The sequence below is a fragment of the Podarcis liolepis genome, assembly GCF_965112155.1.
Source record: "Podarcis liolepis genome assembly, chromosome: 2".
NCBI lineage: Eukaryota > Metazoa > Chordata > Lepidosauria > Squamata > Lacertidae > Podarcis > Podarcis liolepis.
The window spans coordinates 335,499-360,626 of record NC_139555.1 but is presented as its reverse complement, the minus strand read 5'-3'; the positions used below and the strand labels follow the sequence as shown (position 1 = coordinate 360,626).

The window sequence follows — 25,128 nt, the reverse complement described above, 5'->3', positions numbered from 1 at the left end:
TAAACCACAGAGCCTAGGACTTGCCGGTCAGAAGGTCGGCGGTTCGAATCCCAGTGGCGGGGTGAGCTCCCATGTATAGACTCCTATGTATAGACTCTTTTTAGAATGGGAGGTGAAAGATGAGGAGGTAAAAGAGATCATGATTAAGTGGGTGAAAGATATTGGTAGGAACATCCAATTATCAGCATGGGAAAGATTGTGGAACAAAACATGGAAATACACGGCCTGTTGTACACTAAAGGAAAATATTTTGAAGATGTTCCACAGGTGGTATATAACTCCCAGCAAACTCCAAAAAGTATAAAATGAGATCGTAACACTTGCTGGAGGTCTGGTGGGATTGAAAAAAAAAAGGGGGGATTTTTGGGATATTATATAAGAGGAGCTGAAGAATTTGTTTTGTTTTGTTTTAATAATTTTTCATTAAACTTCCAATTTATAACAAATCAAAACATAATCCAATTCAAAATAATAACAAATTAAATAAAAATTAAAAAAACAAATTACAATCCGAATTATTAATATTCTAGACCTCTGAAGAACTGTGAAGAATATGTTTAAGCAAACCTTTATATATATAAAAAAACCCCAGAAGCTTTCTTGTTGAGTATTTTGGACTCGGATATACCAAACGAAAAAAAGAGAATATTCTTATATGCCACAACGGCAGGTAGAATATTAATAGCTAGGCATTGGAAAAGTGGGAAAGTACCAACAAAAAAGGAATGGCAGGATAAGCTATTTGAATATCTCGAGTTGGCAACAATGACAGATGCGATTAGGAGACAACCTAACCAAAAATTCCAAAAGGAATGGGGAATATATAGAGATTATGTGAAAAACCAGTGTCCCCAAGTAAAAACTTGGATTTGCTTTGATTAACTTTTGCAAACCACAGTATGAATTATTAGTATAGTATGTGGAAAACAGTAGAAATGAAGAAAGGATAATAGGAGCAGTTTAACAAATAGATAAAATAGACCTGTTTAGAGGAAGATGGAAGTCTATTTGAGAAGAAAAGGAATGAAGATTAAAGAATATGGTGACATAAGTCAATATGCAAGACTGATGGATTTATGGTTGCATGTATGTATTTGGTATGTTTTTTCTTATTTTCTTTTCTCTCTTTTTGCTTTTTTATTTCTATATCTTCTTTTGTTTGTAGTCATTATTTTGGTGATTTTATTGTGTATGTTTGTAGTAAGTAATAAAATTAATAAAAAGCAATTTTTAAAAAATGTGTTCCTAATCACCTGCATAAACCTGGCGGTTCAGAAAACATTTCAGCATGGAAGTAGAGGGCACAGCTGCTGAATCTCTCTTGCAACAATATTCCACAATACCGGAATGTGATTTGTTTTGAGGTACAAAGCTTCTCCGTCTTAGGATGGGCAAACAGGTCACAGAATTTCTTTTCCTGGCCCTTTTTCTGCCCTCCTCCTTTCCTTTCAGCAACACAAGTGAAGAGGGGGAAAGCCTTTTCCCTTTCCTTCTAGACCACCTTCTGGACTGAGCGAGAGGCAAATGTGCGGGAAGAAGAGGGCAGCCAAGACCTCTGGGCACCTGAGGCAGACCCCAAGATGGCACCTTCTCCCTGCCTGGGAAGAAGGGCTGAGGGAAGATCTGCATCAGGAACATGCGGGAAGGAAAGACTTGTCAGGATCAGCTTCCCCGGTGGATCCTGGCCCCTGAGGCAGCACCCTCCCCTTGCCTCCTGCCCCTCACTGAAGTCTTATCTTTGTCCAGGGGGTGAACTTCTCCACAAAGCCGCCTCGCTGTCCTCCATCCAGGAAAGGCGGAGGCCTGACCCAGCCGGGCCAATGCCCTCAGGGAGGTGTTGATGCACTGGAGAACCTTTATCTGTTGATGCTGCCATGCAAACAAACAACATTGCTTCTTGTACTATTAAAGTCTTAACATAAAAATAGTCATAGAATAGAATCATAGAGTTGGAAGAGACCACAAGGGCCATCGAGTCCAACCCCCTGCCAAGCAGGAAACACCATCAGAGCACTCCTGACATATGGTTGTCAAGCCTCTGCTTAAAGACCTCCAAAGTAGGAGACTCCACCACACTCCTTGGCAGCAAATTCCACTGTCAAACAGCTCTTACTGTCAGGAAGTTCTTCCTAATGTTTAGGTGGAATCTTCTTTCTTGTAGTTTGGATCCATTGCTCCGTGTCCGCTTCTCTGGAGCAGCAGAAAACAACCTTTCTCCCTCCTCTATATGACATCCTTTTATATATTTGAACATGGCTATCATATCACCCCTTAACCTCCTCTTCTCCAGTCTTTGCCTTGAACTGTGTGGTGGTGTAGTGTGGGAGGGACCACAGGGCGGCTGCCCCAGGCGCAAAATTGTTGGGGGCGCAGTTTCAATGCTTGGTGCTGTCTCAATACAGCTTTGCGCTTCTGTCACAGGGATCCATTGAAAATGGTGTCTCCATGTGAATCAAGAAGTGACCTCTCCTGACAATGGAACAAGTCTTCTTATCTCTGCACCTGCGGATCTCTTGGATGATGCTCTTAGTTGAATGTGCATACGCACTCCATCCGTTTCCCTCCCTCCACATGGCCCTGGGCACTGGCAACCCACACTATGGGTTCTGTGTGGCCATCCGGCAGAGTTGAAGAGCATCATCGCATCCCCAACGCCAGTCCTTTGATCCTTTTCTCATGGGACTTTCTCACCTTATCCCTGTCTATCTTTACTGCTCTCAGCTTCCTTGTATGCTGTACTTCTTAATATGTAGCACCCAGAAGTACCGTACTGATTTCATCTGTGTTTTAATTAATTTTAAGTGTATTCATTCCTTTGTGGGAATTTTTTTGGGGGGTGTCTTTAAGTTGTTTTTATTTACATTTTAATTTTATGCACTGTTGTAGAGAGTTGCTTAAGCGGTTTATAAATCTGCCCGCCCCCGCTATGTAGTCCGGATTTGCCCTTGCGGAGGAAGATCAAGTATTCAAAAAACCCAAAAGCCGTTGTCCCCAACCGTCTCTGCCCGCCTAAGCCAAGCAGCCCCCTTCTGCGAAGCGCCTCTGCGGCCGGGGATGCCTTCGCCGGCCGCGCGGCTCGCTCGCTGCTGGGAGCGCGCAGCCCGGGCGCGTCCTCCTGGCGGGAGCGAGGCGCGCCGCCGCCGCCCGGCCGGCCTGGCGTTGGTGTCGGAGGGCCGCCTTCGGGGGCGGCTGCTTCCTGCCGGGAAGGCGGCGCTTGGTGCTCCGGGCGAGGCGATGGCGGCGGCGGCGGCGGCGGGGCCGCGCCGGGGTGCGTGGCTGGCGCTGGCGGCGCTGCTGGCGTGGAGCGGCGGGCGGGCGCGCGGCTACTTCCCGGAGGAGCGCTGGGTGCCCGAGTCTCCGGCGCGGCCGCCGCGCGTCCTGCTGGCCTTGCTGGCGCGCAACGCGGCGCACTCGCTGCCCGCCGCGCTCGGCTGCCTGGAGAGGCTGCGCCATCCCAAGGACCGCCTGGCGCTTTGGTGAGTGAGCGAGCGAGCGAGCGAGCGAGGGCGGCCCAGTCCCAGGAGTCGCTTCCCAGTTCCCGCGCAGCCTCGCCCGCCGCCAAAGCCCAGCGCGCTCGCCGCGCAGCTTGCTCGCGAGGAGGCCGCTCCGAGCCGCGGCACCCGGATGATGGCTGTGCGGCTGCCACGCGCATGTTTCGCCCGGAATCCTAGCAGTGTAGAGGGGGGAGGGTACCGAGGGTCATCTAGTCCAACCCCCTGCCATGCAGGAAACTCAGCTCAAGCAAGCAGGGCCAATGGCCATCCGGAACTTGTGGAGCGGCGCGTCCACGCTCCACTCCCCACTTTCAACAGAGTGAGACTCCCCCCCCTTTTTTAGGGTAAAGGTAAAGGGACTCCTGACCATTAGGTCCAGTCGTGACGGACTCTGGGGTTGCGGCGCTCATCTCGCTTTACTGGCCGAGGGAGCCGGCGTACCGCTTCCGGGTCACGTGGCCAGCATGACTAAGCTGCTTCTGGTGAACCAGAGCAGCACACAGAAACGCCGTTTACCTTCCCGCCGGAGTGGTACCTATTTATCTACTTGCACTTTGACGTGCTTTCGAACTGCTGGGTTGGCAGGAGCGGGGATTGAGCAACGGGAGCTCACCCCGTCGCAGGGATTCGAACCGCCAACCTTCTGATCGGCAAGTCCTAGGCTCTGTGGTTTAACCCACAGCGCCACCCGCATCCCTTGCTTTTTTAGTTCCCAGTAAATATGGGTAGAGCCGTGTTGCTGCGACGATTGAGTCCATACTCGGGGAAGAAAACAACCACCTCCAGCCACCACCCAGTATGCCTCTGTGCATGCATGCATTTGGCGGGCTTTGGCCCATGTAGTCCGGCATCCAGTGGAAGCAGAACTCAGAGCAGCTCCCCGCTTGTGACTCAGAAAGTGGCTTGAGGCTGCAGAACTTTGCCTTCCCGTCTACTCCATGAAAGATTAGAAAGCAGCTTTGGGAATGAGCACATGAAAATTACTAGTCTTCAAAAAATAGAGCAAAAACGGTTTGCGCACAGAGTAGCCAGCTGGAGGAAGGGGAGAGGAAATGTCAGTGCAGGACAGTTTACAAAAGTTTGCCTGCCTGTTTGCCAAGATTACTGTACAGTGGTGCCTCGCAAGATGAAATTAATTCGTTCTGCGAGTTTTTTCGTCTAGCGAATTTTTCGTCTTGCGAAGCACGGTGTCGGGAAAGTTTTGGAAAAACTTCAAAAATCACCAAAAACCTCAAAAAAGGCTAGCACACCGCGTTCTATGAGTTGCTCCTCGAAGTCAAGTCACAACTGTATTAACGGTGTTAAGAAAAAGGAAACAAACTTGCAAAAAACACAAGCCCATAGGGAAATTTGTCTTGCGAAGCAGCTCAAAAACTGCAAAATCCTTTCGTCTAGCGAGTTTTTCGTCTTGCGAGGCGTTCGTCTTGCGGGGCACCGCTGTACCTGAGTGGCTTGGGCTGAAGTTGTTTTGCAGCCAATTCCATCCTCAGGCTGGAATTCAAAAGTGAATTTTCATTTTATTTTCAATATTTATCAAAATACTGTATTTCTTTGGATTTAATAAGCAGCTTTTAAAAAATGTGAATTATATCAGCAGTAGTAGATAGAACATCCCACACAATGATGGTTTACAAGCCATAAGGAACACCATATCAGATAAAACCACAGCGGACCTTGCCACCAAACTCTGCCAATTTGTCCTTACCCACAACAACTTCAAATTCGGTGATGACCTGTTTCTTCAGATCAGCGGCACAGCAATGGGCACCCGCATGGCCCCACAGTATGCCAACATCTTCATGGCAGATTTAGAACAACGTTTCCTGAACTCCTACCCACTCAAACCTCTCTTGTACCTGCGATACATTGATGATATTTTTATCATCTGGACACATGGTCAACAGACCCTGGACACCTTTCACCAGAAATTTAATGATTTTCACCCCACAATCAACCTTACAATGAATCAGTCTATGCAAGAAATACATTTTTTGGACACTACTATAAAAATACAGGATGGGCGCATAGACACCACCTTATACCGCAAACCAACTGACCGACAAACATATCTACATGCCTCTAGCTACCATCCCAAACATACCAAACAGTCCATTGTATATAGCCAGGCACTACGTTACAGCCGCATCTGTTCCAATTCTACAGACAGAGACTCTCACCTAAGGGATCTACAGCAAACCTTCTCAGAACTAAAATACCCAGCAGATGAAGTTAGACAACAGATCAACAGAGCCAGACTGATACCCAGAGAGAACTTGCTGCAAGACAGACCCAAAAAAGAAAATAACAGAACACCTCTAGTCATCACATACAGCTCCCAAGTTAAAACAGTACAACGCATCATCAGAGATCTACAACCTCTCCTGGACAATGACAGTTCTCTTTCTCAAGCTCTGGGAGGAAGACCTTTCATTGCCTACAGACAGCCACCCAATCTTAAACAACTCCTAACCCGCAATAATACTACAACCAGACTTAACACAGACACTGGCACCAGAGCCTGCAATAAACCCAGATGCCAACTTTGCTGCCACATACACCCGGACAACACCATTACTGGCCCCAACAACATCACACATACCATCTCGGGACTATTTAATTGCTCATCGTCTAACATTGTGTATGCCATCAAATGCCAACAGTGTCCTTCAGCTCTCTATATTGGACAAACAGGCCAAACCTTACGCCAAAGAATAAACGGACATAAATCTGACATCAAGAATCACAGAACAGAGAAACCAGTAGGAGAACACTTCAATCTCCCAGGGCATTCTATACAAGATCTCAAAGTAGCTGTTTTACTACAAAGGAATTTCAGAAATAGACTGGAAAGAGAAGCTGCTGAATTACAACTCATTACCAAACTTAAAACCATGAAAAGACCTGGGCTTAACAAAGACATTGGATTCTTATCTCACTATACATAACTAAACCATTTCTCACCTTCCCACCCCTTGCCTTTTCCTGTAAGACCTATTACAGTCGTTAAGAGTCGTCAACAGGCTCTCCCAGCTATCTGCCTATCTCCCATTCCCACCATCCTTCTGAGTAACACCCCTCCCCACCTTCTCACTATATAGAAGGATCTGGCAACTTCTATTTCAGTGTATCTGAAGAAGTGTGCATGCACACGAAAGCTCATACCAAGAACTAACTTAGTTGGTCTTTAAGGTGCTACTGGAAGGAATTTTTTATTATATCAGCAGTAGTGGCTGATAATTGATCCCTCCCTTGATGGTGGTCCTGAATAAAATCCCTCTTCTGAAGCTGACAGTCACTTTGGCACCAAAATGCCCGCCACCCAAACAGATACTGTATCACAGTAAGGAAGGGCAGGGTTAATTTTCCCCCTCCTTGCCTGCTTTGATACTTTTTAAAACACACCCAGCAAGTAGATACGTTTAATACCATATATTAATTTTGTGTGGTTTTTGAGGCTGTGCCTAGTTTTTGGCACAGCCAAAAACTGTGGACCCAAAATCGTCGTTCACTGTGAAATTGGTTTGCAAGCCTTTGGGCACCAACATTGCTCTCCATAATGGCTGGCAGCCTAAGTCAGAATCCATTTCAAAAAGATGTAATATGGTACCTCAGAACATGTGCAAAGTGCCCCCCCCAAAGGCAGCAACATTTCATTACTGGAACATCTTGCAGCTATGGAAAGTGTGGTAAAAGGAAACACTGGCCGCCTTCTGTCTCCCCCTCTCCTGTTCTGGCAGCTGGCCAGGAGGATCTGAGTGGCTTGACAGCCCCAAGAGGCCCTGATCTGATGGGGGGTGGCTCATCCTAATGAAGAATGGAGGCAGAGTAATAGGTGGCAATTTGTCAGGTTTAGGGAGATGTAAGGATCATGATGCACATAAGAATAAGAAACATACTCATTGTAAGTAGCAAGGTTTGGGAGGAGGTTAGTTACAGTCAACAAATTAATCTGCAAGAAACGTGATCCTCAACACACATGGCCTGAAGAACTGTGAGATCGGCTCACACAGATCTCCACACTGACTGGGGCTGACAGGAGTTTCTAAAATATCAGATGCTATGGGCTTAGGATGTCTCATCCTGGCTCGGAATGAGGAGTGCTGTCTGATCTTTTAAAAAGATGGTGGGGTAATCATAGCTGGGGCACTCACGGGTAGTGGGTGGGAGGTGGAGCTGGGCAGGACATCCTTTGTTCTCTTGCTCCCCCCCCCCCCCGCTGCATGGAGCCAAGTGCAGTTATGGGGCCACAGGATTCCCATTGCTGCTTTGGGCCTTCAGGACAAGGCTGTCCAAAGAGGCAGCAGATTTGCTGACCCACAGATAAAATCCACATGGGGGAATGGATGTAGGGGAAGGGAGAGGACCAGGCTCCATGGCTTGAGAGTGGTACAGTGGGAGGGAGGCAGAGTCTTCTGGAGAAGGCGTGGGAACTCTAGAGCCATTTCTGGAAACTTGCCTTTGTGTGGGCCTTTTCTTCTCTGAAGGGAATTGCTTTCCTAAGCCAGGAAGGGCTCTTGATGGTGCTGCACATCCCTGCATGCTGTGACTCGAGCATCTGCTTTTGACGTTGCAGCACCAGTTCTTTGAGATCCTCCTCCCCTGAGTGAAGCAGACCCCAACTTTGTTGTGTTTTTACATTTGTCAAAAGTGTTTCTCCCAAACTTTCCCAAGTTAGTCAGCTCTGTTCCTGCAGCTTGAGTTTTCTTTCACTCTTTTATGTTCTGTTTCTTGTACTTCACTTTCTATGCTTGTTTTTTCTTTAGCTGAACTAATTTTGTACATTTTTTAAATCATCAAGTGGGGTTGGTTTTTCTTGGAGACTGTAAGCTGTGCTCTGGAAGAAATTATTCAAAGTGTGGGGTATACATTTTCAAATGAAGTTTGTGCCCAGTTAGAAACCTGTGCAGATGCTAAAATACTGGTGTCCTACATTTTGGGTAACCTTGGCAAGTGGCTGTTTGCAAGCCTGGAAGTGTGAGGTGGGGAGGAATGAAGCTTCCAAATCCATTGCCTTGCGTGTCTTTTAGGGTGGCAACTGATCACAACGTGGACAACACGACAGCTGTGCTTCGGGAATGGCTGATGAATGTACAGAACATGTATCACTCGGTGGAGTGGCGGCCCATGGAGCAACCCAGGTGAGCAAACCAGCATTGTGGGGAAGGGAGGAGAGAAAAGGGGCTCCAGTATTTGTGGGGAGAGGTGAAGAGAAGGGAAAAGAAAACAGAAACTTGATTTGAAGAGGGATCCAATTCCCAAGGAGAGAGTGAGAACACAGAGACTGCTCTGTGGCTGAGTTCCACAAACTTGTTTTTTTACCTTATGTTTTGCAGACATAGCCTTGTTGATGGGCAGCTTGTAGAAAAGGGTGGGTGGATTGCATAAGCGAGTCAACTTGGGTAGCCCCACCCCTACCCCGTTCCCCTGGACGGCTCTGTTCAGCAAGGCAGGGTATTCACCTCGGACACTGCACCGCAGGCACATCAAAACTGCACATTGTGGCCATGGATGAATGGCCCAAACAAGGCTTCTGGCGAATGATACCCTGTGGCCAGGCTATGTTTACTCTGCATTTAAAAATAAAATGAATTCAAATTCTGTGCAAGGAAAAGCAGCTTCTGCTTCTAGTATAAACTATGCAAATTGAACAGAGTTGTGTAGTTTCCTCTTGTTTTACACAATTCTGCAATTTGAACTAAATCTACTTTACTAGTTGGGAGGAAAGGCAAGATTCTTTGCAGTGCCAAGACACTGGAAACCTTTACACTGTAATCCAGTCTACGTCTACTCAGAAATAAGTCCTACCAGATTCCATGGCACTTGCTCACAGGTAAGTGTGTAAAGGACCTTAGCAGCCTCTTCTGCTTTCAGCACCTACTCTCCCTGTTTTTCAAGCTTATCTGTGTCATAAGGATAAGAGCCAACTGATGAAGGTCACAAAATCCCTTGGGGTAGCAAAATGCTTCCACTAGTGCAATGGCACTCCCCCATCTGTTCTGGGGGGCTCTCTCAACCCTCCAGAGCAGATCTGGAGAGGGCATGGGGATGCATGGGAATGGGAGAGGGAGACGTTCTGTAGAAAACCTTGTGCTGCCTGAAGCACTTTGTTGGGTAGCCCCCATCCATTGGCATTTAGCACATCTAGATTCCTCTGTTGGGGCAGGTAGTGTGGGGAAGAAGGTGATTTCTTTATGTGACCTCACCCTGAGCCTCACTGTCCCTGGCAGGTCCTATCTGGATGAGGAAGGTCCCAAGCACTGGTCCAATTCCCGTTATGAACATGTCATGAAGCTTCGCCAGGCAGCGCTGCAGTCTGCCCGGGACATGTGGGCTGACTACATCCTGGTAAGGAGAGGCTTGGGAGGGAAGCCAGGGTGGGGGAGCTGCATTTCTAAGATCTGATGGCTGACTTCCAGGGATCTTCATTTAGGGCATCACTGTATGCTGTGTGGCAGCCCAGCAGTCTGCACATGCAGGAGGGCTTTCAGTGCATGCTAGTGCCCTGCTCAGCTGCACAGCTGAGAGAGATAATCTGGAGACCAGTGTGGGCTGCGCAGTTTTAATTCCCATGGCTGGGAAACAAGCCTGACTTTTCTAGGGATACTTCAGTAAACAACTGTGTAATTTAATGGTTATAGTGTTTGGGTTGGGAATGACTCCTTTCAAACCAGCACCACTTTTTGCTTCTGTCAGATTGTGCAGCTGTTCCTTTCCCTGTGGTTCATTCCCTGCGTTAATTGTAGGTGGGAAGGATGTTTTTGGATTTTGGGTTTATATTTTTTTAAAAAATAATAATATTTATTAGTAGTTTTCAGAATTATAAGAAGAAAAAACATTAAAAAACAACACTATAATAGACAAAAAAACCCCCAACCAATACACCAATACAACAAAAAGATAAAAAGAAAAAAGAAAACAACACAAATCCCAGATTACATATTTAAAACTTCCATTTGCTTGTTTCATTGACTTCCTCACACCTCCCTTTTTGTATTCTAGTTTAATTAGTTATTTCAGCAAATTCTTTCCATCTTTCTCAATTTTTGTTAAAAAATTTATCCTAACCTAATTTAATCTAATAATTAACTCAACCAATCCTTTCCATCTTTCCCCATATTCTATTATTCACATTACCTTAATTAATTTAACCTTATCTTACCCTAAAACACCTTAAAGCTTGAATCTTAGTTATCAAATATACTTTACTCCTGATATCATTTCTGCTAAAGTCATATAGTTTCATTCCAACATTTCCCCTAATATTCATTAATTTTTAGCCAATTCCCCAAATAGAAAATTTTCTTTATAGATTTTCTTCCAATCTTCATCCAACGTCCCTTCTTCCTGCTTGGCAGGGGGTTGGACTCGATGGCCCTTGTGGTCTCTTCCAACTCTATGATTCCTGGTCTCGGATCGTGTCAGTCCTTATTGTCCATTCCATCTAGTCCATCAACCTGGAAGCCTTATGTCCGAGGCCCTTAAGTCTCTTCCATGTCCCTTCTACAATTCTTCTTCTTCTTGTTTATACTTGCCCTTTTCCTTGTCTTTTGTTGGTCTCTTTCTTAGTTTCTTTCCTTTCTCATTGAGGGGTAGGCCTCTGGGGGATTCCAAGCCAAAATTGTCTCCATCTCCCTTCATCAAACCCGCCCATTCCCCACAGTCCGACTCCCCACAATCCTCAATATAGTCCAAAAAGTATTTAAAAGCATATTCCAAGGTCTCTCCAACGTTGGGAACCTCCTCAACTCCAGACGCCCCCTGGCCCACTCCAACTTCAATCTTCAATGACAACGGCTCATACTCCTGTAGAGCCTCGGGACTCTCCATTTGTATTATTTGGGGTGCAACCGCATCCTCCTCCATTATCTTCTGCACTTGCCCAGTCAGTACAGATTCATGAGTTGGTCCCTGGATAATTTCTGTATCAATATTCCCTATTTGCCCACAGTTATTAACTGCAACAGTCAAATCCATTTTCTCATTCATCAAGTCCATCTTCTCATGCATCTGTTCCAGCAGGGCACTTGTCTTGCATAAGGCAAGCACCCATTCTTCTTTCCAACTCATCTTTAGTCAAGGTCAGAAAAGCCTGTTCCCACGGTCTTAATCTCACATCTGTTGAGCCCTCAAATGTACTGCAGCAACAATTTGACAAGCTCCCTCTAGAGGAGGCAATTTCTATTTGTATCCATTTTTTTTAGGCAAGTCCAACAAAGGAAAATTACTGTATTTTTCGCTCTATAACACACACTCGACCATAACACGCACATAGTTTTTAGAGGAGGAAAATCCATAGGCATGCCACCCATAGGCATTCCCTCCATAGGCACAGACATTTCCCCTTACTTTTTAGGAGGAAAAAAGTGAGTGTTATGGTGCAAAAATACGGTACTTTCGTTTTTCAGATATTTTTCAGATATTTTGTTTCTTTAGGATGCAAAAGGCAACATTGAAATCAGCTTGTTTCTCTTCTTTAGCTATCTGTCAAAATATTCCATTGACAGTCAGTGAACCTCTCCAACAATTTCTGTCTCTGACACCCCGTTCCCAGGTCAGAGACGGTGGAAACTTATCCTTCTTCACTTCCTCTCCTGCTAGGGTTGAACAAAGCCCCCCCCCCTTTTCTCCTGCTTCCAAGGGGGTTTCCGTAATTCTAAATGAAGGAAATTTAGACTTTTTTTGACAGCTTTCCAGGCTTTAGCTTACAAAGTTTTTGCTTTAGTCTATATACAAAAAGCGGAAGGCAGACTTCCTGTTTTGAACCTTCCCGCTTCGTTACCAAATTAAGAAATTTCTTGATCCAATTTTCCGTTTCTACTCACGGGTATTTGTTTTAAATCCAATTGTCCACAGGAAAAAGTCAGCGCTCTCCGGCAATGGCTGTGCGGCTTCACTCCGTGAAAGTAGCAGTCAGTTCGCAGCACCGCGCTTCTCACCCTACTTCGCTCCGGAGCCCCTAAATGGGATTCCCTGCGAGTAGGGGGGCGCTCCTGGTGCCCTGCCGAACCCCACGTTCCCAGGCTTCCTCCGCCTGGGATTTCTAGCGGGTCCCCACCTTCGCCGCGGCGGGAAGACCCAGTTTCCACGGAGCCTGTTCCTCCAAACGGAGGAACTCCGCAATTCACCGATGGCGCTGACCCGGAAGTCCCCCGGATTTTGGGTTTATAGGGTTGTTGTAGGGATTACGGAGAATGATGTGAAGCTCTTTGTGAATAACTTGCCTAAGCGCTGAGGATTGTTTTTGTTACATCCCCTACCTCCCAAGGAAATTTGGGAGAAGTGAGCAGACTTGTTTCCAAGCTTTCAATACATTCTGAACCAGGGCCTCCCCTTTGACCTGGGAAGTAGCTTTGGCCAAGCCAAGGGCCCCTGACGTTGCACAGAGAAGGGAAGGATGCGTGTGCCACCAAGGGCCCTAGGGCAGAGGTTGCTAAGATTACGCCTGTGGGTGCAAAGGTGCCCTCACGACATTTCCCCTGTTCCTACCAAGCCTCTGAGCCCCCCACCCATGGTCTTCCTCCTGAGTCATGAAGTGATGAAGTCACCCATCTCTCCTCAAAAAAGCACATAGAACTGAAAGTGGAAGTTGGTGGAGCACACTTGACTTCATTTCCTCTTTCCTCTTTCCCAAACCTCTGGATAATTCTGCTGGATCTGACTTTTAACCAGATCCCTTGGGAAAGTGAAGCATGTATGTTTGCACTTTTCTCTCTTCCTTTCCCCTGGGGGAAGGGAGAGAAGTGAAGTGCGGGGGGTGGGGGAACAGTTGCTGTGACCACTGGCCGAAAAGCTTGGTGGTCCCTCCATTAGAGATCTCAAGTCACAGCCCTTGGACTCTCCATAGGGAAAGGCAGCCTTTCTGCCCCCCGCCCCAGCCCTGCAGTGGGGAAAGACCTCTTCTCAAAACCAAATGTGGTATTTGATCAGAACCCTCAATTTCTTGTAATAAGATTTTGGTTGAGGACAAAAGTAACAGAAGAAGAGAGCTCACGGCAGGCCCTTCATTTCTGGGGTGAGACTGGCTTTGCCACGGCAGTGCCTTGTCCATTGAACTTATCCAGCTCTTTTCTTCTGCCACTTTGCTGTTCTGCAAATACTGCCAAATCTGGCATTAAAAGGAAACTATCCAATGCAGATCACAGCAGGTGATGCCCTGCCTTGCCTCACCTGATTCTTCTAGTACAGAGTGGAATATCTTTGGGGGCGATGATGCCACTTCCCTGTCTCCAATGCCCCTTCGTGCCCCCTGACCTCCTCAGCCTCGCCTCGCTGGGGGCGCAGCCGACATTCTTATGTGGGCTGCTCTTTCCCTTGGTGCTTTTCAGTCCTGGGCAAGCACAACTGGGGTGGGATTTGGGGGTGGAGTGGTAGAAGTCCAGCTGTTCTCACTGGGAGCCAGCCCCCTTGGCTTGTCATGACTTGTACTTCTGTTCTGGAATTAGGTGCTGGCCTGCAGCCCAGAATTGCTGGCAGGGAGTGATTTGTGTGTCTCTGTGCCTCTTGCTAGGGCTGGAGGGAGCTGCCCTGCTCATGAAAAGCAGAGGCACCTGTTTGTTTGTGGAGACGTCATCAAGTTTCTTTTAATCCTAGCAGTACCTTGGCTCTTAGGAGATAAGCCCACAATGGACCTCAGTTCCTGCACAGTTCCTCAAAGGATTTCTTATGGAAGGAGTGTCCTCGCATGCTTAAGCTGGCTTTTCTTGTAGTTGTCCTCAAAGCCAAGCATACCTCCTTCTGTTTCACAGATGAAAAAAGGGACACACTCTGCCATTTGTTTTTACAGCAATCTGAGTGGCGTCCTCCTTGTGTTACATGTGCAGAAAAGGGCCTCCTCCACTTTCTGTATTTTAATGGCCTCACAATATACTGTCCTATGCTCTTTTAGAAGCTAAGATGGTGCTGGTGCTTTTAGTTAAAAGGAAAAGCAAACGGGTGCCTCGCACTGCAGACCAAAATAAATATTGCCAGCTGGAAAATGGCAGGCTGTGAATTCCACGGAGCCTTAGGGCTCTTGTGCTCACACATTCACGTCTCTGCCTCCTGCATAGGAATGACTAGTAGCTTGAATGTTCTAGCTTCTTGTGCTACAATGGTGGTTATCCCCAAAGCTGCCCTTGCAAGCAAAATACGGACAAGAATTTACCAGGAACAGGTACCAGAATATCAAAGCCTTGGTCCCTACTAAATAGTGACCATGAGAAGGTACATATAATGCCCCTTAGAAAAGCAGCTGCCATCCGAGTTTGGGGTCCCTTCCTTCTGAGAAGGTATAGGGGGCAATAAGAAAGGTGGGGGGGGGCAACATGTCTTTCCTTTGCCAAGCAGATGGCTGACTCCTCACCATCCTTATTTTTCCCTTTCACTGACATCACAGCTGTCGCCTCTCATTTTCATACCTGTCTTCCTTTCTGAAAAGTTATTTTTCTGGCAATTGGATCTCAAGGCTGCATCTGCTGGACCAAAATCTCCTGGGTCCAGATTTGGCCCAGCAGCTGCCAGTTTTAAAATGTTGGCGTATCATAAGCATAGGTTAGAAGTTGAGGTCCTAAGACAGGGGCACAGTAATTTGTTGGCTAAGGTTTCTTGCTCACCAGCAACCTTGGACCTTGGGGATTCACAACATTTAAACTGGAACAGCTGCTGTAGAACTGACTTTTCTCTTCTTTTTCTTGCTGCATAATTCTGCAGTTTGTGGATGCAGACAATCTCCTGACGAACCCTGACACTCTGGGCCTTTTGATAGCTGAGAACAAGACTGTGGTGGCTCCGATGCTGGACTCACGGGCAGCCTATTCAAACTTTTGGTGTGGGATGACCTCTCAGGTAGGTGGATCCCAGCCTCTGGTTTAACTCTGTTCTTGCCATGTGTGCTTGAGACCACAGCCAAAGACTATCACTGAGGCAGTAGGCATGAAGGACTTGGTATATCCATGGCTAAGCACATTGTCAGCTGACATGACCTCAACGATCTTCTGTCCTTCAACAAATTCAACACAGAGAAATATCTACCAGGCATATTCTCTGCAACTTCCTTGCCTCCTAGCCAATACAGTTCTCACTTTTTCAGAATCTCTCTTTGTGTGTGGATCAAGGATGATGAGCATCTGCACTCATTCATTGAAAAAATGTTTATTTAAGAAAAGGATATGTTCTTCAAATTAAGAATCAAGCACCTAGAGCCATAACAAGATAATAAGGTATTTAAACACAAGTTAAAATTAAATCCATGTTTGCACATTTCCTTGAAATATTCTCTGCTATAGATATGCAAGATAATGAGGTTATGCATTTTGTTGCAACAGCTATGGCATGAACCAAGAAAGCAAGTTCTGACTTTACCCTATTGGAAAAGTGTAAACATCAATTGATTTCAAAACATTATGTGTCTATGGTGTGTTTTTGGAAACAGTGGCTTCTTTTCACAGTACATGGTAAAAGAGGACCAATATCTTCTGAATTTATTTTGCTATCTTTTTTCTTTAGATCTAATACAATGTGTTTTCTCTAAAATAATGAGTTAGTTTAACTATTCAGGCAAGTCTTTTAAAAACCGTGCAGCTAGAGCTCTTAAGTGCTGTCATCATGTATGAGACTGTTTTTTTATGCTCCTGCCTTAAAGGTAAAGGGACCCCTGAACGTTAAGTCCAGTTGCAGACAACTCTGGGCTTGTGGTGCTTATCTTGCTCTATAGGCCGAGGGAGCCGGCGTTTGTCCGCAGACAGCTTCTGGGTCATGTGGCCAGCATGACTAAGTTGCTTCTGGCGAACCAGAGCAGCACACGGAAACGCCATTTCTCCTGCCTTACTGTTCATATAATTCAGCACAAAGTCTCATTTTGCACATGATGCTGAAGTGTTGCAAGTTTTCCTAGGCTGGGCTCTATTCCTGCTTCTCTTTTCAGGAAATCTCATGTGGAATTTCCCTTCTGCTTCTCCTAGGGCTATTACAAGCGCACACCTGCTTACATCCCCATCAGGAAGCGAGACCGCCAGGGCTGCTTTGCTGTTCCCATGGTGCACTCCACCTTTCTTATCAACCTGCAGAAAGAGGCGACTCGGAGCCTTGTCTTCTACCCACCCCATCCGGATTACACCTGGGCATTCGATGACATCATCGTCTTTGCCTTTGCCTGCAGGCAGGCAGGTGAGTCAAAGCCCTATCTTTGCTCACAGAGAAGGATGTCGTCTTGGTTTGTGTGTGTTGGCCTTGCAGAGGCATCTGTTTGTGAGGATCTCCAAGACTAATTGAGATGGTTTTTCTTTGTTGAGCTGCCTTGCAGACAATTCTTCAGCATAGCTGCATACTTTCCCTTATTTTGCCTTGGAAAATAGGGACGCAGGAAGCTGCCTTACGCCTAGTCATACTGTGATTTCATCATTGCAGGAGGTTGGAGCAGATGGTCCTTGTGGTCCCTCCCAACATTGCGTCTCTATGATTCTATGAAACTATTCGCCAGTCTAATTCAGCATTATCAATAGTGACTGGCTACAGCTCTCCAAGGTTTCTTTTTTTTTTTTATAAAATTTTTATTGGTTTTACAACATTTTTAAGAAAAACAGACAAACACTAAAAATGACAAACATACACGTATAGTTTCAAACATATTTTCATAAACCTCTTTTCTTGGACTTCCCCATACCCCCCCTCTCTGCATCCCAATGTCCATAGTTCAACTAGCAACTCCCAATTGTTACTTTCCAATCTCTATCATCTTAGTCCTCTTTTATAATCTGACCTTATATCCCTGTACCCCTTTGTTTCTGGAAACCACGGCATTTTAGCATTCATTAAGTTTATAGTAGTCCTTAAGATAGCTTTTGAATTTTCTCCATTCTTCTTCCACCGTCTCTTTTCGTTGGTCACGGATTCTGCCTGTCATCTCGGCCAGTGTCATATAGTCCATCACTTTCATCTGCCATTCTTCCAAAGTGGGTAAATCTTGTGTCTTCCAATACTTTGCGATGAGTATTCTTGCTGCTGTTGTGGCATACATGAAAAAAGCTCTATCTTTCTTTGTCACCAATTGGCCGACAATGCCCAAGAGAAAGGCCTCTGGTTTTTTAGGAAAGGTACATTTAAGTACCTTTTTCATTTCATTATAGATCATTTCCCAGAAGGCCTTAATCTTCGGGCATGTCCACCAAAGGTGATAAAAGGTACCTTCAGTCTCTTTACATTTCCAACATTTGTTATCGGGCAAATGATAGATTTTTGCCAGCTTGACTGGGGTCATGTACCACCTGTATACCATTTTCATAATGTTTTCCTTTAAGGCATTACATGCCGTAAATTTTATACCGGTGTTCCATAACCATTCCCAGTCAGCTGACATAATGTTATGTCCAACATCCTGAGCCCACTTAATCATAGCCGATTTAACTGCTTCATCCTGTGTGTTCCATTTCAACAACAAGTTATACATTCTAGATAAATTCTTAGTATTGGGTTCTAACAGTTCAGTTTCTAATTTTGATTTTTCCACCTGAAAACCGACTTTCCTGTCCTGTTTAAAAAATTCCATTATTTGGCGATATTGGAACCAATTTTCTACTTTATGCTTCAATTTCTCCTGACTTTGTAGTTTGAACTTATCTCCATCCTGTTCTAAAATTTCCCAATACTTCGGCCATCCGACCTCCATATTGAGTTTCTTCACTGCTTTAGCCTCCACTGGTGACACCCATCTAGGGGTTTTGTTTTCCAATAGATCTTTATATCTTATCCAAACATTAAACAATGCTTTTCTGACAATGTGATTTTTAAAGGCACTGTTGACTTTATCATACCAAAGATATGCATGCCAACCAAAAGCGTTATTGAAACCTTCCAGATCCAAGATGTCCGTGTTCTCGAGGAGCATCCATTCTTTGAGCCAGCAAAAAGCTGCTGCCTCATAGTACAATTTTAGGTCCGGCAGGGCAAAACCCCCTCTTTCTTTAACATCTGTCAATATTTTAAATTTAATTCGGGGCTTTTTGCCCTGCCAGACAAATTTCGAGATATCTTTGTGCCACCTCTTAAAACATTCCATCTTATCAATAATCTGCAAGGTCTGAAACAAAAATAACATTCTAGGCAATACATTCATTTTAATTACTGCAATTCGGCCTAACATTGACAGTTTCAAATTTGACCATATTTCTAAATCTTTTTTAATTTCTAACCAACATTTTTCATAGTTGTCCTTATACAAATTCTGATTCTTAGATGTTAAGTAAACCCCTAGGTATTTGACCTTCTTGACCACAGTCAAACCTGTTTCCTCTTGAAATTTCTCCTTTTCCATATCTGTTAGGTTTTTCCCTAAAACTTTGGTTTTTTGCTTGTTCAACTTAAATCCAGCTACCTGACCAAACTGTTGTATTATTTCTAAAACCTTTTTCGTACTAGTGTTTGGCTCTTGCAAAGTCAATACTAGGTCATCTGCGAACGCTCTTAACTTATAATGTTTAGCTCCGACCTGCACACCTTTGACCTGCTGGTCATTTCTTATCATATTCAGCAACACCTCCAGAACTGAAATAAAAAGTAATGGGGAAATCGGGCACCCCTGTCGTGTTCCTTTTTCTATCTTAAGTTCCTCAGTCACAACATTGTTTACAATCAGTTTGGCTTTTTGTTCAGAATATATTGCAGCCATACCATTCTCAAAACCCTGACCTACCCCCATCCCATGAAGATTCTTCCTCATAAAACTCCAAGAAATATTGTCAAAGGCTTTCTCCGCATCCACAAAGATCAATACTGCTTTAGTGTTTATATTCACCTCTAGCTTTTCCAAAATATCTATTACATTCCTTACATTGTCTGCTAGATGTCTTTTAGGGAGAAAGCCTGCTTGGTCTTTATGAATCTTCTCCATCAAGACTCTTTTAAATCTTTTTGCCAAAATGTCTGCAAAAATTTTGTAATCCACATTAAGCAGAGATATTGGGCGGTAGTTCTTAAGTTGGGTCTTTTCAGTCTCTGACTTTGGTATGAGTGAAATATATGCCTCTTTCCACGATTCAGGTGCCTTTTTCCCCTCAAGGATCTCATTACAAACTTCTCTTAGTGGTTGAGTCAACCATTCCTTCAGCGATTTGTAGTATCTGGAAGTCAGTCCATCTGGTCCCGGAGATTTGCCCAGTTGCATATTCTGAATGGCAGCCTCTACCTCTTGTTCTGAGATTCTCTGGTTCAAATCCATCTTACTTTGATGAGAGATGTTTTGTAGTCCATATTTTCCGAGGAATTTGTCTATATCTTCTTCATTTTGCGGGCCTTGGGTGTAGAGTTTTTTAAAATAACTTAAAAAGCAATTTCTGATTTCATTGGGTTTGGATATGTTCTTTCCATCCACCTCTAGGCTTGTAACTGTATTTAGTTTCTGCCTTTTCTTCAGTTGCCATGCCAAAAGTTTGCCACATTTATTTGCTGATTCAAAAGTCTTTTGCTTCATTTGCCTTATCTTCCATTCAATCTCTTGGTTCATCAATTCCATATATTGTGTTTGATATAATTTGATCTCTCTTAAAATGTCCTGAGACTTTGGTTTTGTTCTTAATTTCCTCTCTCCTTCCTTTATCATTTCCAGAATCTTCTCTTTTTTCTCATTTTGTTTTTTCCTCTTTATTGAGTTTTGTTGAATCAAAAATCCTCTCATCACCGCTTTACTTGCGTCCCAGATCACTCTTTTCTCCACGTCGGTCCTCAAATTTATTTCAAAATAGTCTTTTAGGGTCTTTTGGGCCTTCGTGAGAATCTCCTTATCTCGAAAGAGGGTGTCATTCATTCTCCATCTAAATTGACCAGTTGTTGTGAGTTTCATCTCCATCTTCACGGCGTTATGGTCGGAGCAAGTTTTTGGGCAGATTTCCACTTTCTTAATCTTTGGAGCCATTCCACTAGTAACCCAGATTTGATCGATTCTGGTCCAGGTCATCATTGCTTGGGAGAAAAAGGTTCCCTCTCTCTCCAGAGGATTCCTTGTTCTCCAAATATCTATCAAGTCCATGTTTTCAGTCATTTCGAAAAAAGTCTTAGGGAGTCTCCCTTCTTTGGTGACTGTAAGTCTTTGTGCCTTATCCATATTGGTGGAGACCACGCCATTCATGTCTCCCATAATTATCATATTGTAATCCAGATAGTCCATCAAAGTTTCATGAAGTCTCTTAAAGAAGTCGGATTTGCCTTCATTTGGTGCATAAATTCCAACAACTAAGAATTTTTCTCCTTGTACTTGTATCTCCACAGCCAGATATCTCCCTTGTTCATCTTTAAATATCATTTTTGGAGCCCATTTCTCCTTCACATATATTACAACTCCTCTCTTCTTAACTTTGTCTGATGAGATAAATTCTTGTCCTAGCCTTTTGTTTGAAAGTAATCTCCTGTGGGCTCTGGTTATGTGAGTTTCTTGTAAGCATATCAAGTCCAATTGTTCTCTATTCAATATATGAAATACTTGTCTTCTCTTCAAAGGCCCATTGAGCCCATTACAATTCCAACTAAGGAATTGCAGAGCCATCTTGTTATTTTCCTAAGGCTCCTCCAACAGCTCCAAGTTGTTGCTCTTCTTCTGATGGTGGTGGTTTTTGTCCAAACGAGAGATTCAGGATATCCAGTGCTCTCCTCTGTTCTGCAAGTGCGTCCACAGTCCCCTTCTGTAAGTCCTCCTGGTATCTTGCCAAAAATTTGTCTTTATCTTGAATTGTCTTTATTTTCACTTTCTTTGCCTTGTAGTCGAATGACAGTCCTTGTGGGAACTCCCACCTGAAGCGAATAGAATTCTTCTTTAGCAAGAGAACCAAGTCCTTGTAGAAGTTTCTTAAATCCAAAATGTATTTTGGGATGTCTTTAAAGATCTGTACAGCTGAATTTCCAATTTGCAAGGCCTTTTCAAAGTGTAATCCTAGTATTTTGTCTCTTTCCTCCTTGGATCTGAGTGTAATCAGACAATCTCTCGGTGTCTTTCTGTCTTGCTTTTTCCCCAGTCTAAAGGCAGTCGTAATTTTGAATTCGTCTTCCTCAAGGTCCCAGCAATCCGCAAACTCCCGTGTCAAATATTCCACAAGGCTGTCTCTTTCATTCTCCGGAATCAGTCTTAATTTTAAGTTTCTCTCTTTCCTCTGTAACTCCCACAAGGCCAAAGTTGCATCATGCTCATAGACCTTCTTGGCAAGCGGCTCTAATTTCTCCTGTGTCTCTCCAGCAGTGGCTTTGGCCTCTTCGGCAATTTGGCGCGTGGTGGCGTTTTCCTCTACCAATTTATTTATAGATTCTGTATTCTGGTTTAATCTTGCTGATATTTCTGTTAATTTTTGTGTGTTCTCTGAAGTCTGTTTTGTCAAAGACTCCAGAGTTTGGTTTATCTTGAGCAGGGCCTCTGTCACAGCTTCCATAGAAACGGCTGCTCCTTTGTCTTGACCTGTTGTTCCTGCTGATCCGGCTGTTGCGCCTGAGATTGAGCCTCTTTTCTTTGCCTGTTGCAGCTGCAACTGTTGTTGTTGTTGTTGTTGCTTGATCTTGGCTCTTGTGACTATCTCTTCTTGTGGGCCACTCATGTCAAGGTCAATTCCCACGGGATTTATTCTCCCTTGGAAAATTCCACTGTCTTAAGCCGTGCCGAGCTTTACTTTATCCTCTAGAGGGAGCAAATCAAAATGGCCATAGAGCAAAATTTCCAAATACAAAAACAAAGGAGACAGTCCAAGGAGTAAGAAAAAAGGAAATTAACACAGTCAAAGTCAATGTTGCTAAATGCTTATAACTTCAAATTGCCACAGTTGCCCAATTTATACTGTTTCTTCTTATAATATACAGTAGTCAGGCACTGTGGAAACTTTGTATCAAAGTATCGCTTCACAGGAAAAAGTCAGTTCAGTGTACTGAAAAGGCAGACCGTTTCGTACTTTCAAATAGATGAGACAGCAGAGGTTTTTTCCCCCAAATAAATCATGCAGTTATTGGTCAGATTCACCTCCCCTCTGCCCTGCTTGCTAGAGGGGAGATCAAAGGTTTAAATGTCCGGTTTAGCTGATCAAAGAGCGGGTTTAAACGGATGCAGGTTTAGAGCTCCGTTGCTTTCGCTTTCATACAGTCGGGGGGAGGCAGACTTCCTTTGTTTAAATCTCCCCCGTTTTTAGCCCAATTTTTAAAATTCAAAGAGTCCCGGTTATTTTTCAGCTCTTACTCACGGGGAATCAGTCCAGATTTTCTTTTCAGGAAGGAATCGGCGCTCTCCGCTTATGGCGACGCGGCTTCACTTCGCAGGCTGGGTAGCGACTCTCAGCACCGCGCTCACTCCCGATGTCGATCCGTAGCCTTTAAAAAGGCTCTTTCACGGTACCGGGGGGCGCAAAGGTGCCCACCGAGTCTCCTTGTTCTCAGGCTTCAGCGCCTGGGATTTTAGGGGTCCCCCGCTTGCCGTAGCGGGTAAGACCCGAACTTGCGAAGCAGTCCTTCTCCGGAGCTCGGAGCTAGGACCGCCATTAAGCGCTGGCACCGACCGGAAGTCTAATTCAGCATTATCAATAGTGACTGGCTACAGCTCTCCAAGGTTTCAGGCAAAAGTCCCTCGTAGCCCTGCCTGGAAACACCCAGGATTGGTCCTCAGGGTTTTTGCTTTCACCATTGAGCTCCACCATTGAGCCACAGTATTTCTTCAGTCCCCAACTTGTTGCCTGCTAGAAACACTCCATTCTCATCACATACAACTGTTGCTCTTTGAAGCCAGGAGAAGAAGATTGGATAGCCCCATGCTGCTCCCTGCTGTTAGGAAATAGCACCCTGTGGAAATTACTACTCCAGAGGTGGGGAACATCTGGCCAGGGGGTCAGTCTTACCTTCCCTGGGGATGCAGTTTGGCCCATGAGGCCATTTCCCCCCCAACCACACCCTCTGATCAATCAGCTGGCATCACTCGTGGCAAGGGACAAGAGTGTGGAGTTCAAGGGATGTCTCTCCCAGGCAGCTTCTGTTTCCAAAAGGCCCATTGCCTGCACGTGGGACTCAAAACAGGAGGGGTGTGGATTGTGCTGAACTCCAGTTCCCTTCATCCCGGACTGTTGGCTGTCATGATGGAATGGTTGGGAATTGTACTCCCACAACATCTGGAGGACCACAGGTTCCCCATCTCCGCTTTAAATATTGCTGCACCTGGGCTAGTGTTGCCATGGAATGGGCAACCAGGTGGCAGCATGGGCAGGGAGAAGCAGATCTACTTTGCTGCCTGCCTGCTTGCTTGGGGCCAGTTCAGTTCAGCTGAGGCAAGTGCCTTCTAAACAGAAGCACAAATCCATGAATCCAAGGAGGCATTCTTGGGATTTCCAGGCACAACCAGTTCTACTTTGATCTTTGCTCCTCACCGTAACTAGGGCTATATGTTTTCCTTGCTAGCAACAACTAAAAACAAAAAATAGATGTGGATTTCTGCAAGCTATATAAATGGTGCCTCTTGAGGGGGGGGGGAATCACAAATTGGTCTTATTTTGCATACTTTGTTCTTCTGTGTTTTAATATTTTGAATTTTTTGTTCTGGGTTTGTTGGTCATGGGAGAGGCAAGGGTGCCGAAGCTGTGCCCCAACCACAGAAAATTTCGTTCAGGCACCTCTTTTGCTATTGAGAATTAACATAAGGTCTAGAAGCTTTGAAAAAGAAGAAAAGCTTCCCGAGAGTCCTGGGAAGCTGACTTCAGCACCCCTTCCTACATTTTGAGCTCCTGTAGAATTGCATGTAGCCCAAATAGTGCAGATTCCTTGGGCTGGTTCTCTACCTAGTTTTACATCTTTGAACAGGGTACTGGAGCATTTTGTGGGCTGCCAAGTGTACCATCAGAATTTATTTTAATCACCAATCAGCCCAACTTCATGCATATGGAGGTGAAACGTAACAGTGGCCATGACTCCTTGACTTGGAAAGGATACAGAGAGGGGTCTGTCTTCTGCTGCCCAATGACATCTTGATTTTATGTGCTCCCTTTTGTGGTTCCTCCCCGCTTTGTTTAGAAGTTCAGATGTACGTGTGCAACAAAGAGGTGTATGGCTTCCTTCCCGTGCCTCTGCGATCCCACAGCACCCTCCGCGACGAGGTGGAGAGTTTCATGCACGTGCAGTTGGAGGTGATGGGTGAGTTCTATGTGACTCTTGTCCAAAAGTTAGCAAGGCCTTTGCAAGTTGTTGTTTTAAACCAAAGAGGAAATTTTTATAAACAGACACCAGATTTTACCTTGTGTAAGGGTTAGGAGGAGGGTTGGAAAACTACCCTGGGGGTGGGGGCTGTGCATATCATTGAATACACCATGATAAGCGTTTCAGCAAGGCGCTGTGTTTCCTGCTTTGTTTGCTCTCTCCCTCCTTCCTCCTAAGCAGATCTAGGGTTACCATATTTCAAAAAGCAAAGACCAGGACACCCCAAAAGTTTCTGAGCTTTTTTTTTTTTAGGAAACCACTGGAATTGTTGAGCTTAGGAACTCTATCGGCTTCACTGGAGTCTTTCCAGTGATTCAGTGGCAAAATATACAAAGAATATAAATAAAGCACTGGAAAGCTCTTCTTTCTTCCTCACACTCACCCCCACCTGTGGAAAAAAAGAGGGGGAAGAGTTTTCGTTTTTATTTTCTGGGGGTGTTTATGTTGTTGGTTCCCCCTAAAT

The 25,128-nt window shown here is 44.9% G+C and overlaps 1 protein-coding gene across 2 annotated transcripts in view; it reads left to right on the top strand.

Annotated features, from left to right (window-relative positions):
* Positions 1 to 3,206: 3,206 nt before the first annotated feature.
* The window catches only part of COLGALT1 (collagen beta(1-O)galactosyltransferase 1), a 44,524-nt gene continuing 22,602 nt past the window's right edge, over positions 3,207 to 25,128 (top strand). Inside the window, exons 1-6 of one of the 2 annotated variants that reach the window (XR_014521840.1) lie at positions 3,207 to 3,476; positions 8,522 to 8,632; positions 9,722 to 9,839; positions 15,183 to 15,317; positions 16,433 to 16,637; positions 24,483 to 24,602. Coding sequence is in view for 1 of the 2 variants with exons in the window: in XM_083486671.1 (XP_083342797.1) it covers positions 3,235 to 3,476; positions 8,522 to 8,632; positions 9,722 to 9,839; positions 15,183 to 15,317; positions 16,433 to 16,637; positions 24,483 to 24,602 (931 nt within the window). In the remaining variant the exon portion in view is untranslated. The remainder of the gene's footprint in view (positions 3,477 to 8,521; positions 8,633 to 9,721; positions 9,840 to 15,182; positions 15,318 to 16,432; positions 16,638 to 24,482; positions 24,603 to 25,128) is intronic. The other variant, XM_083486671.1, reaches the window with a different exon arrangement.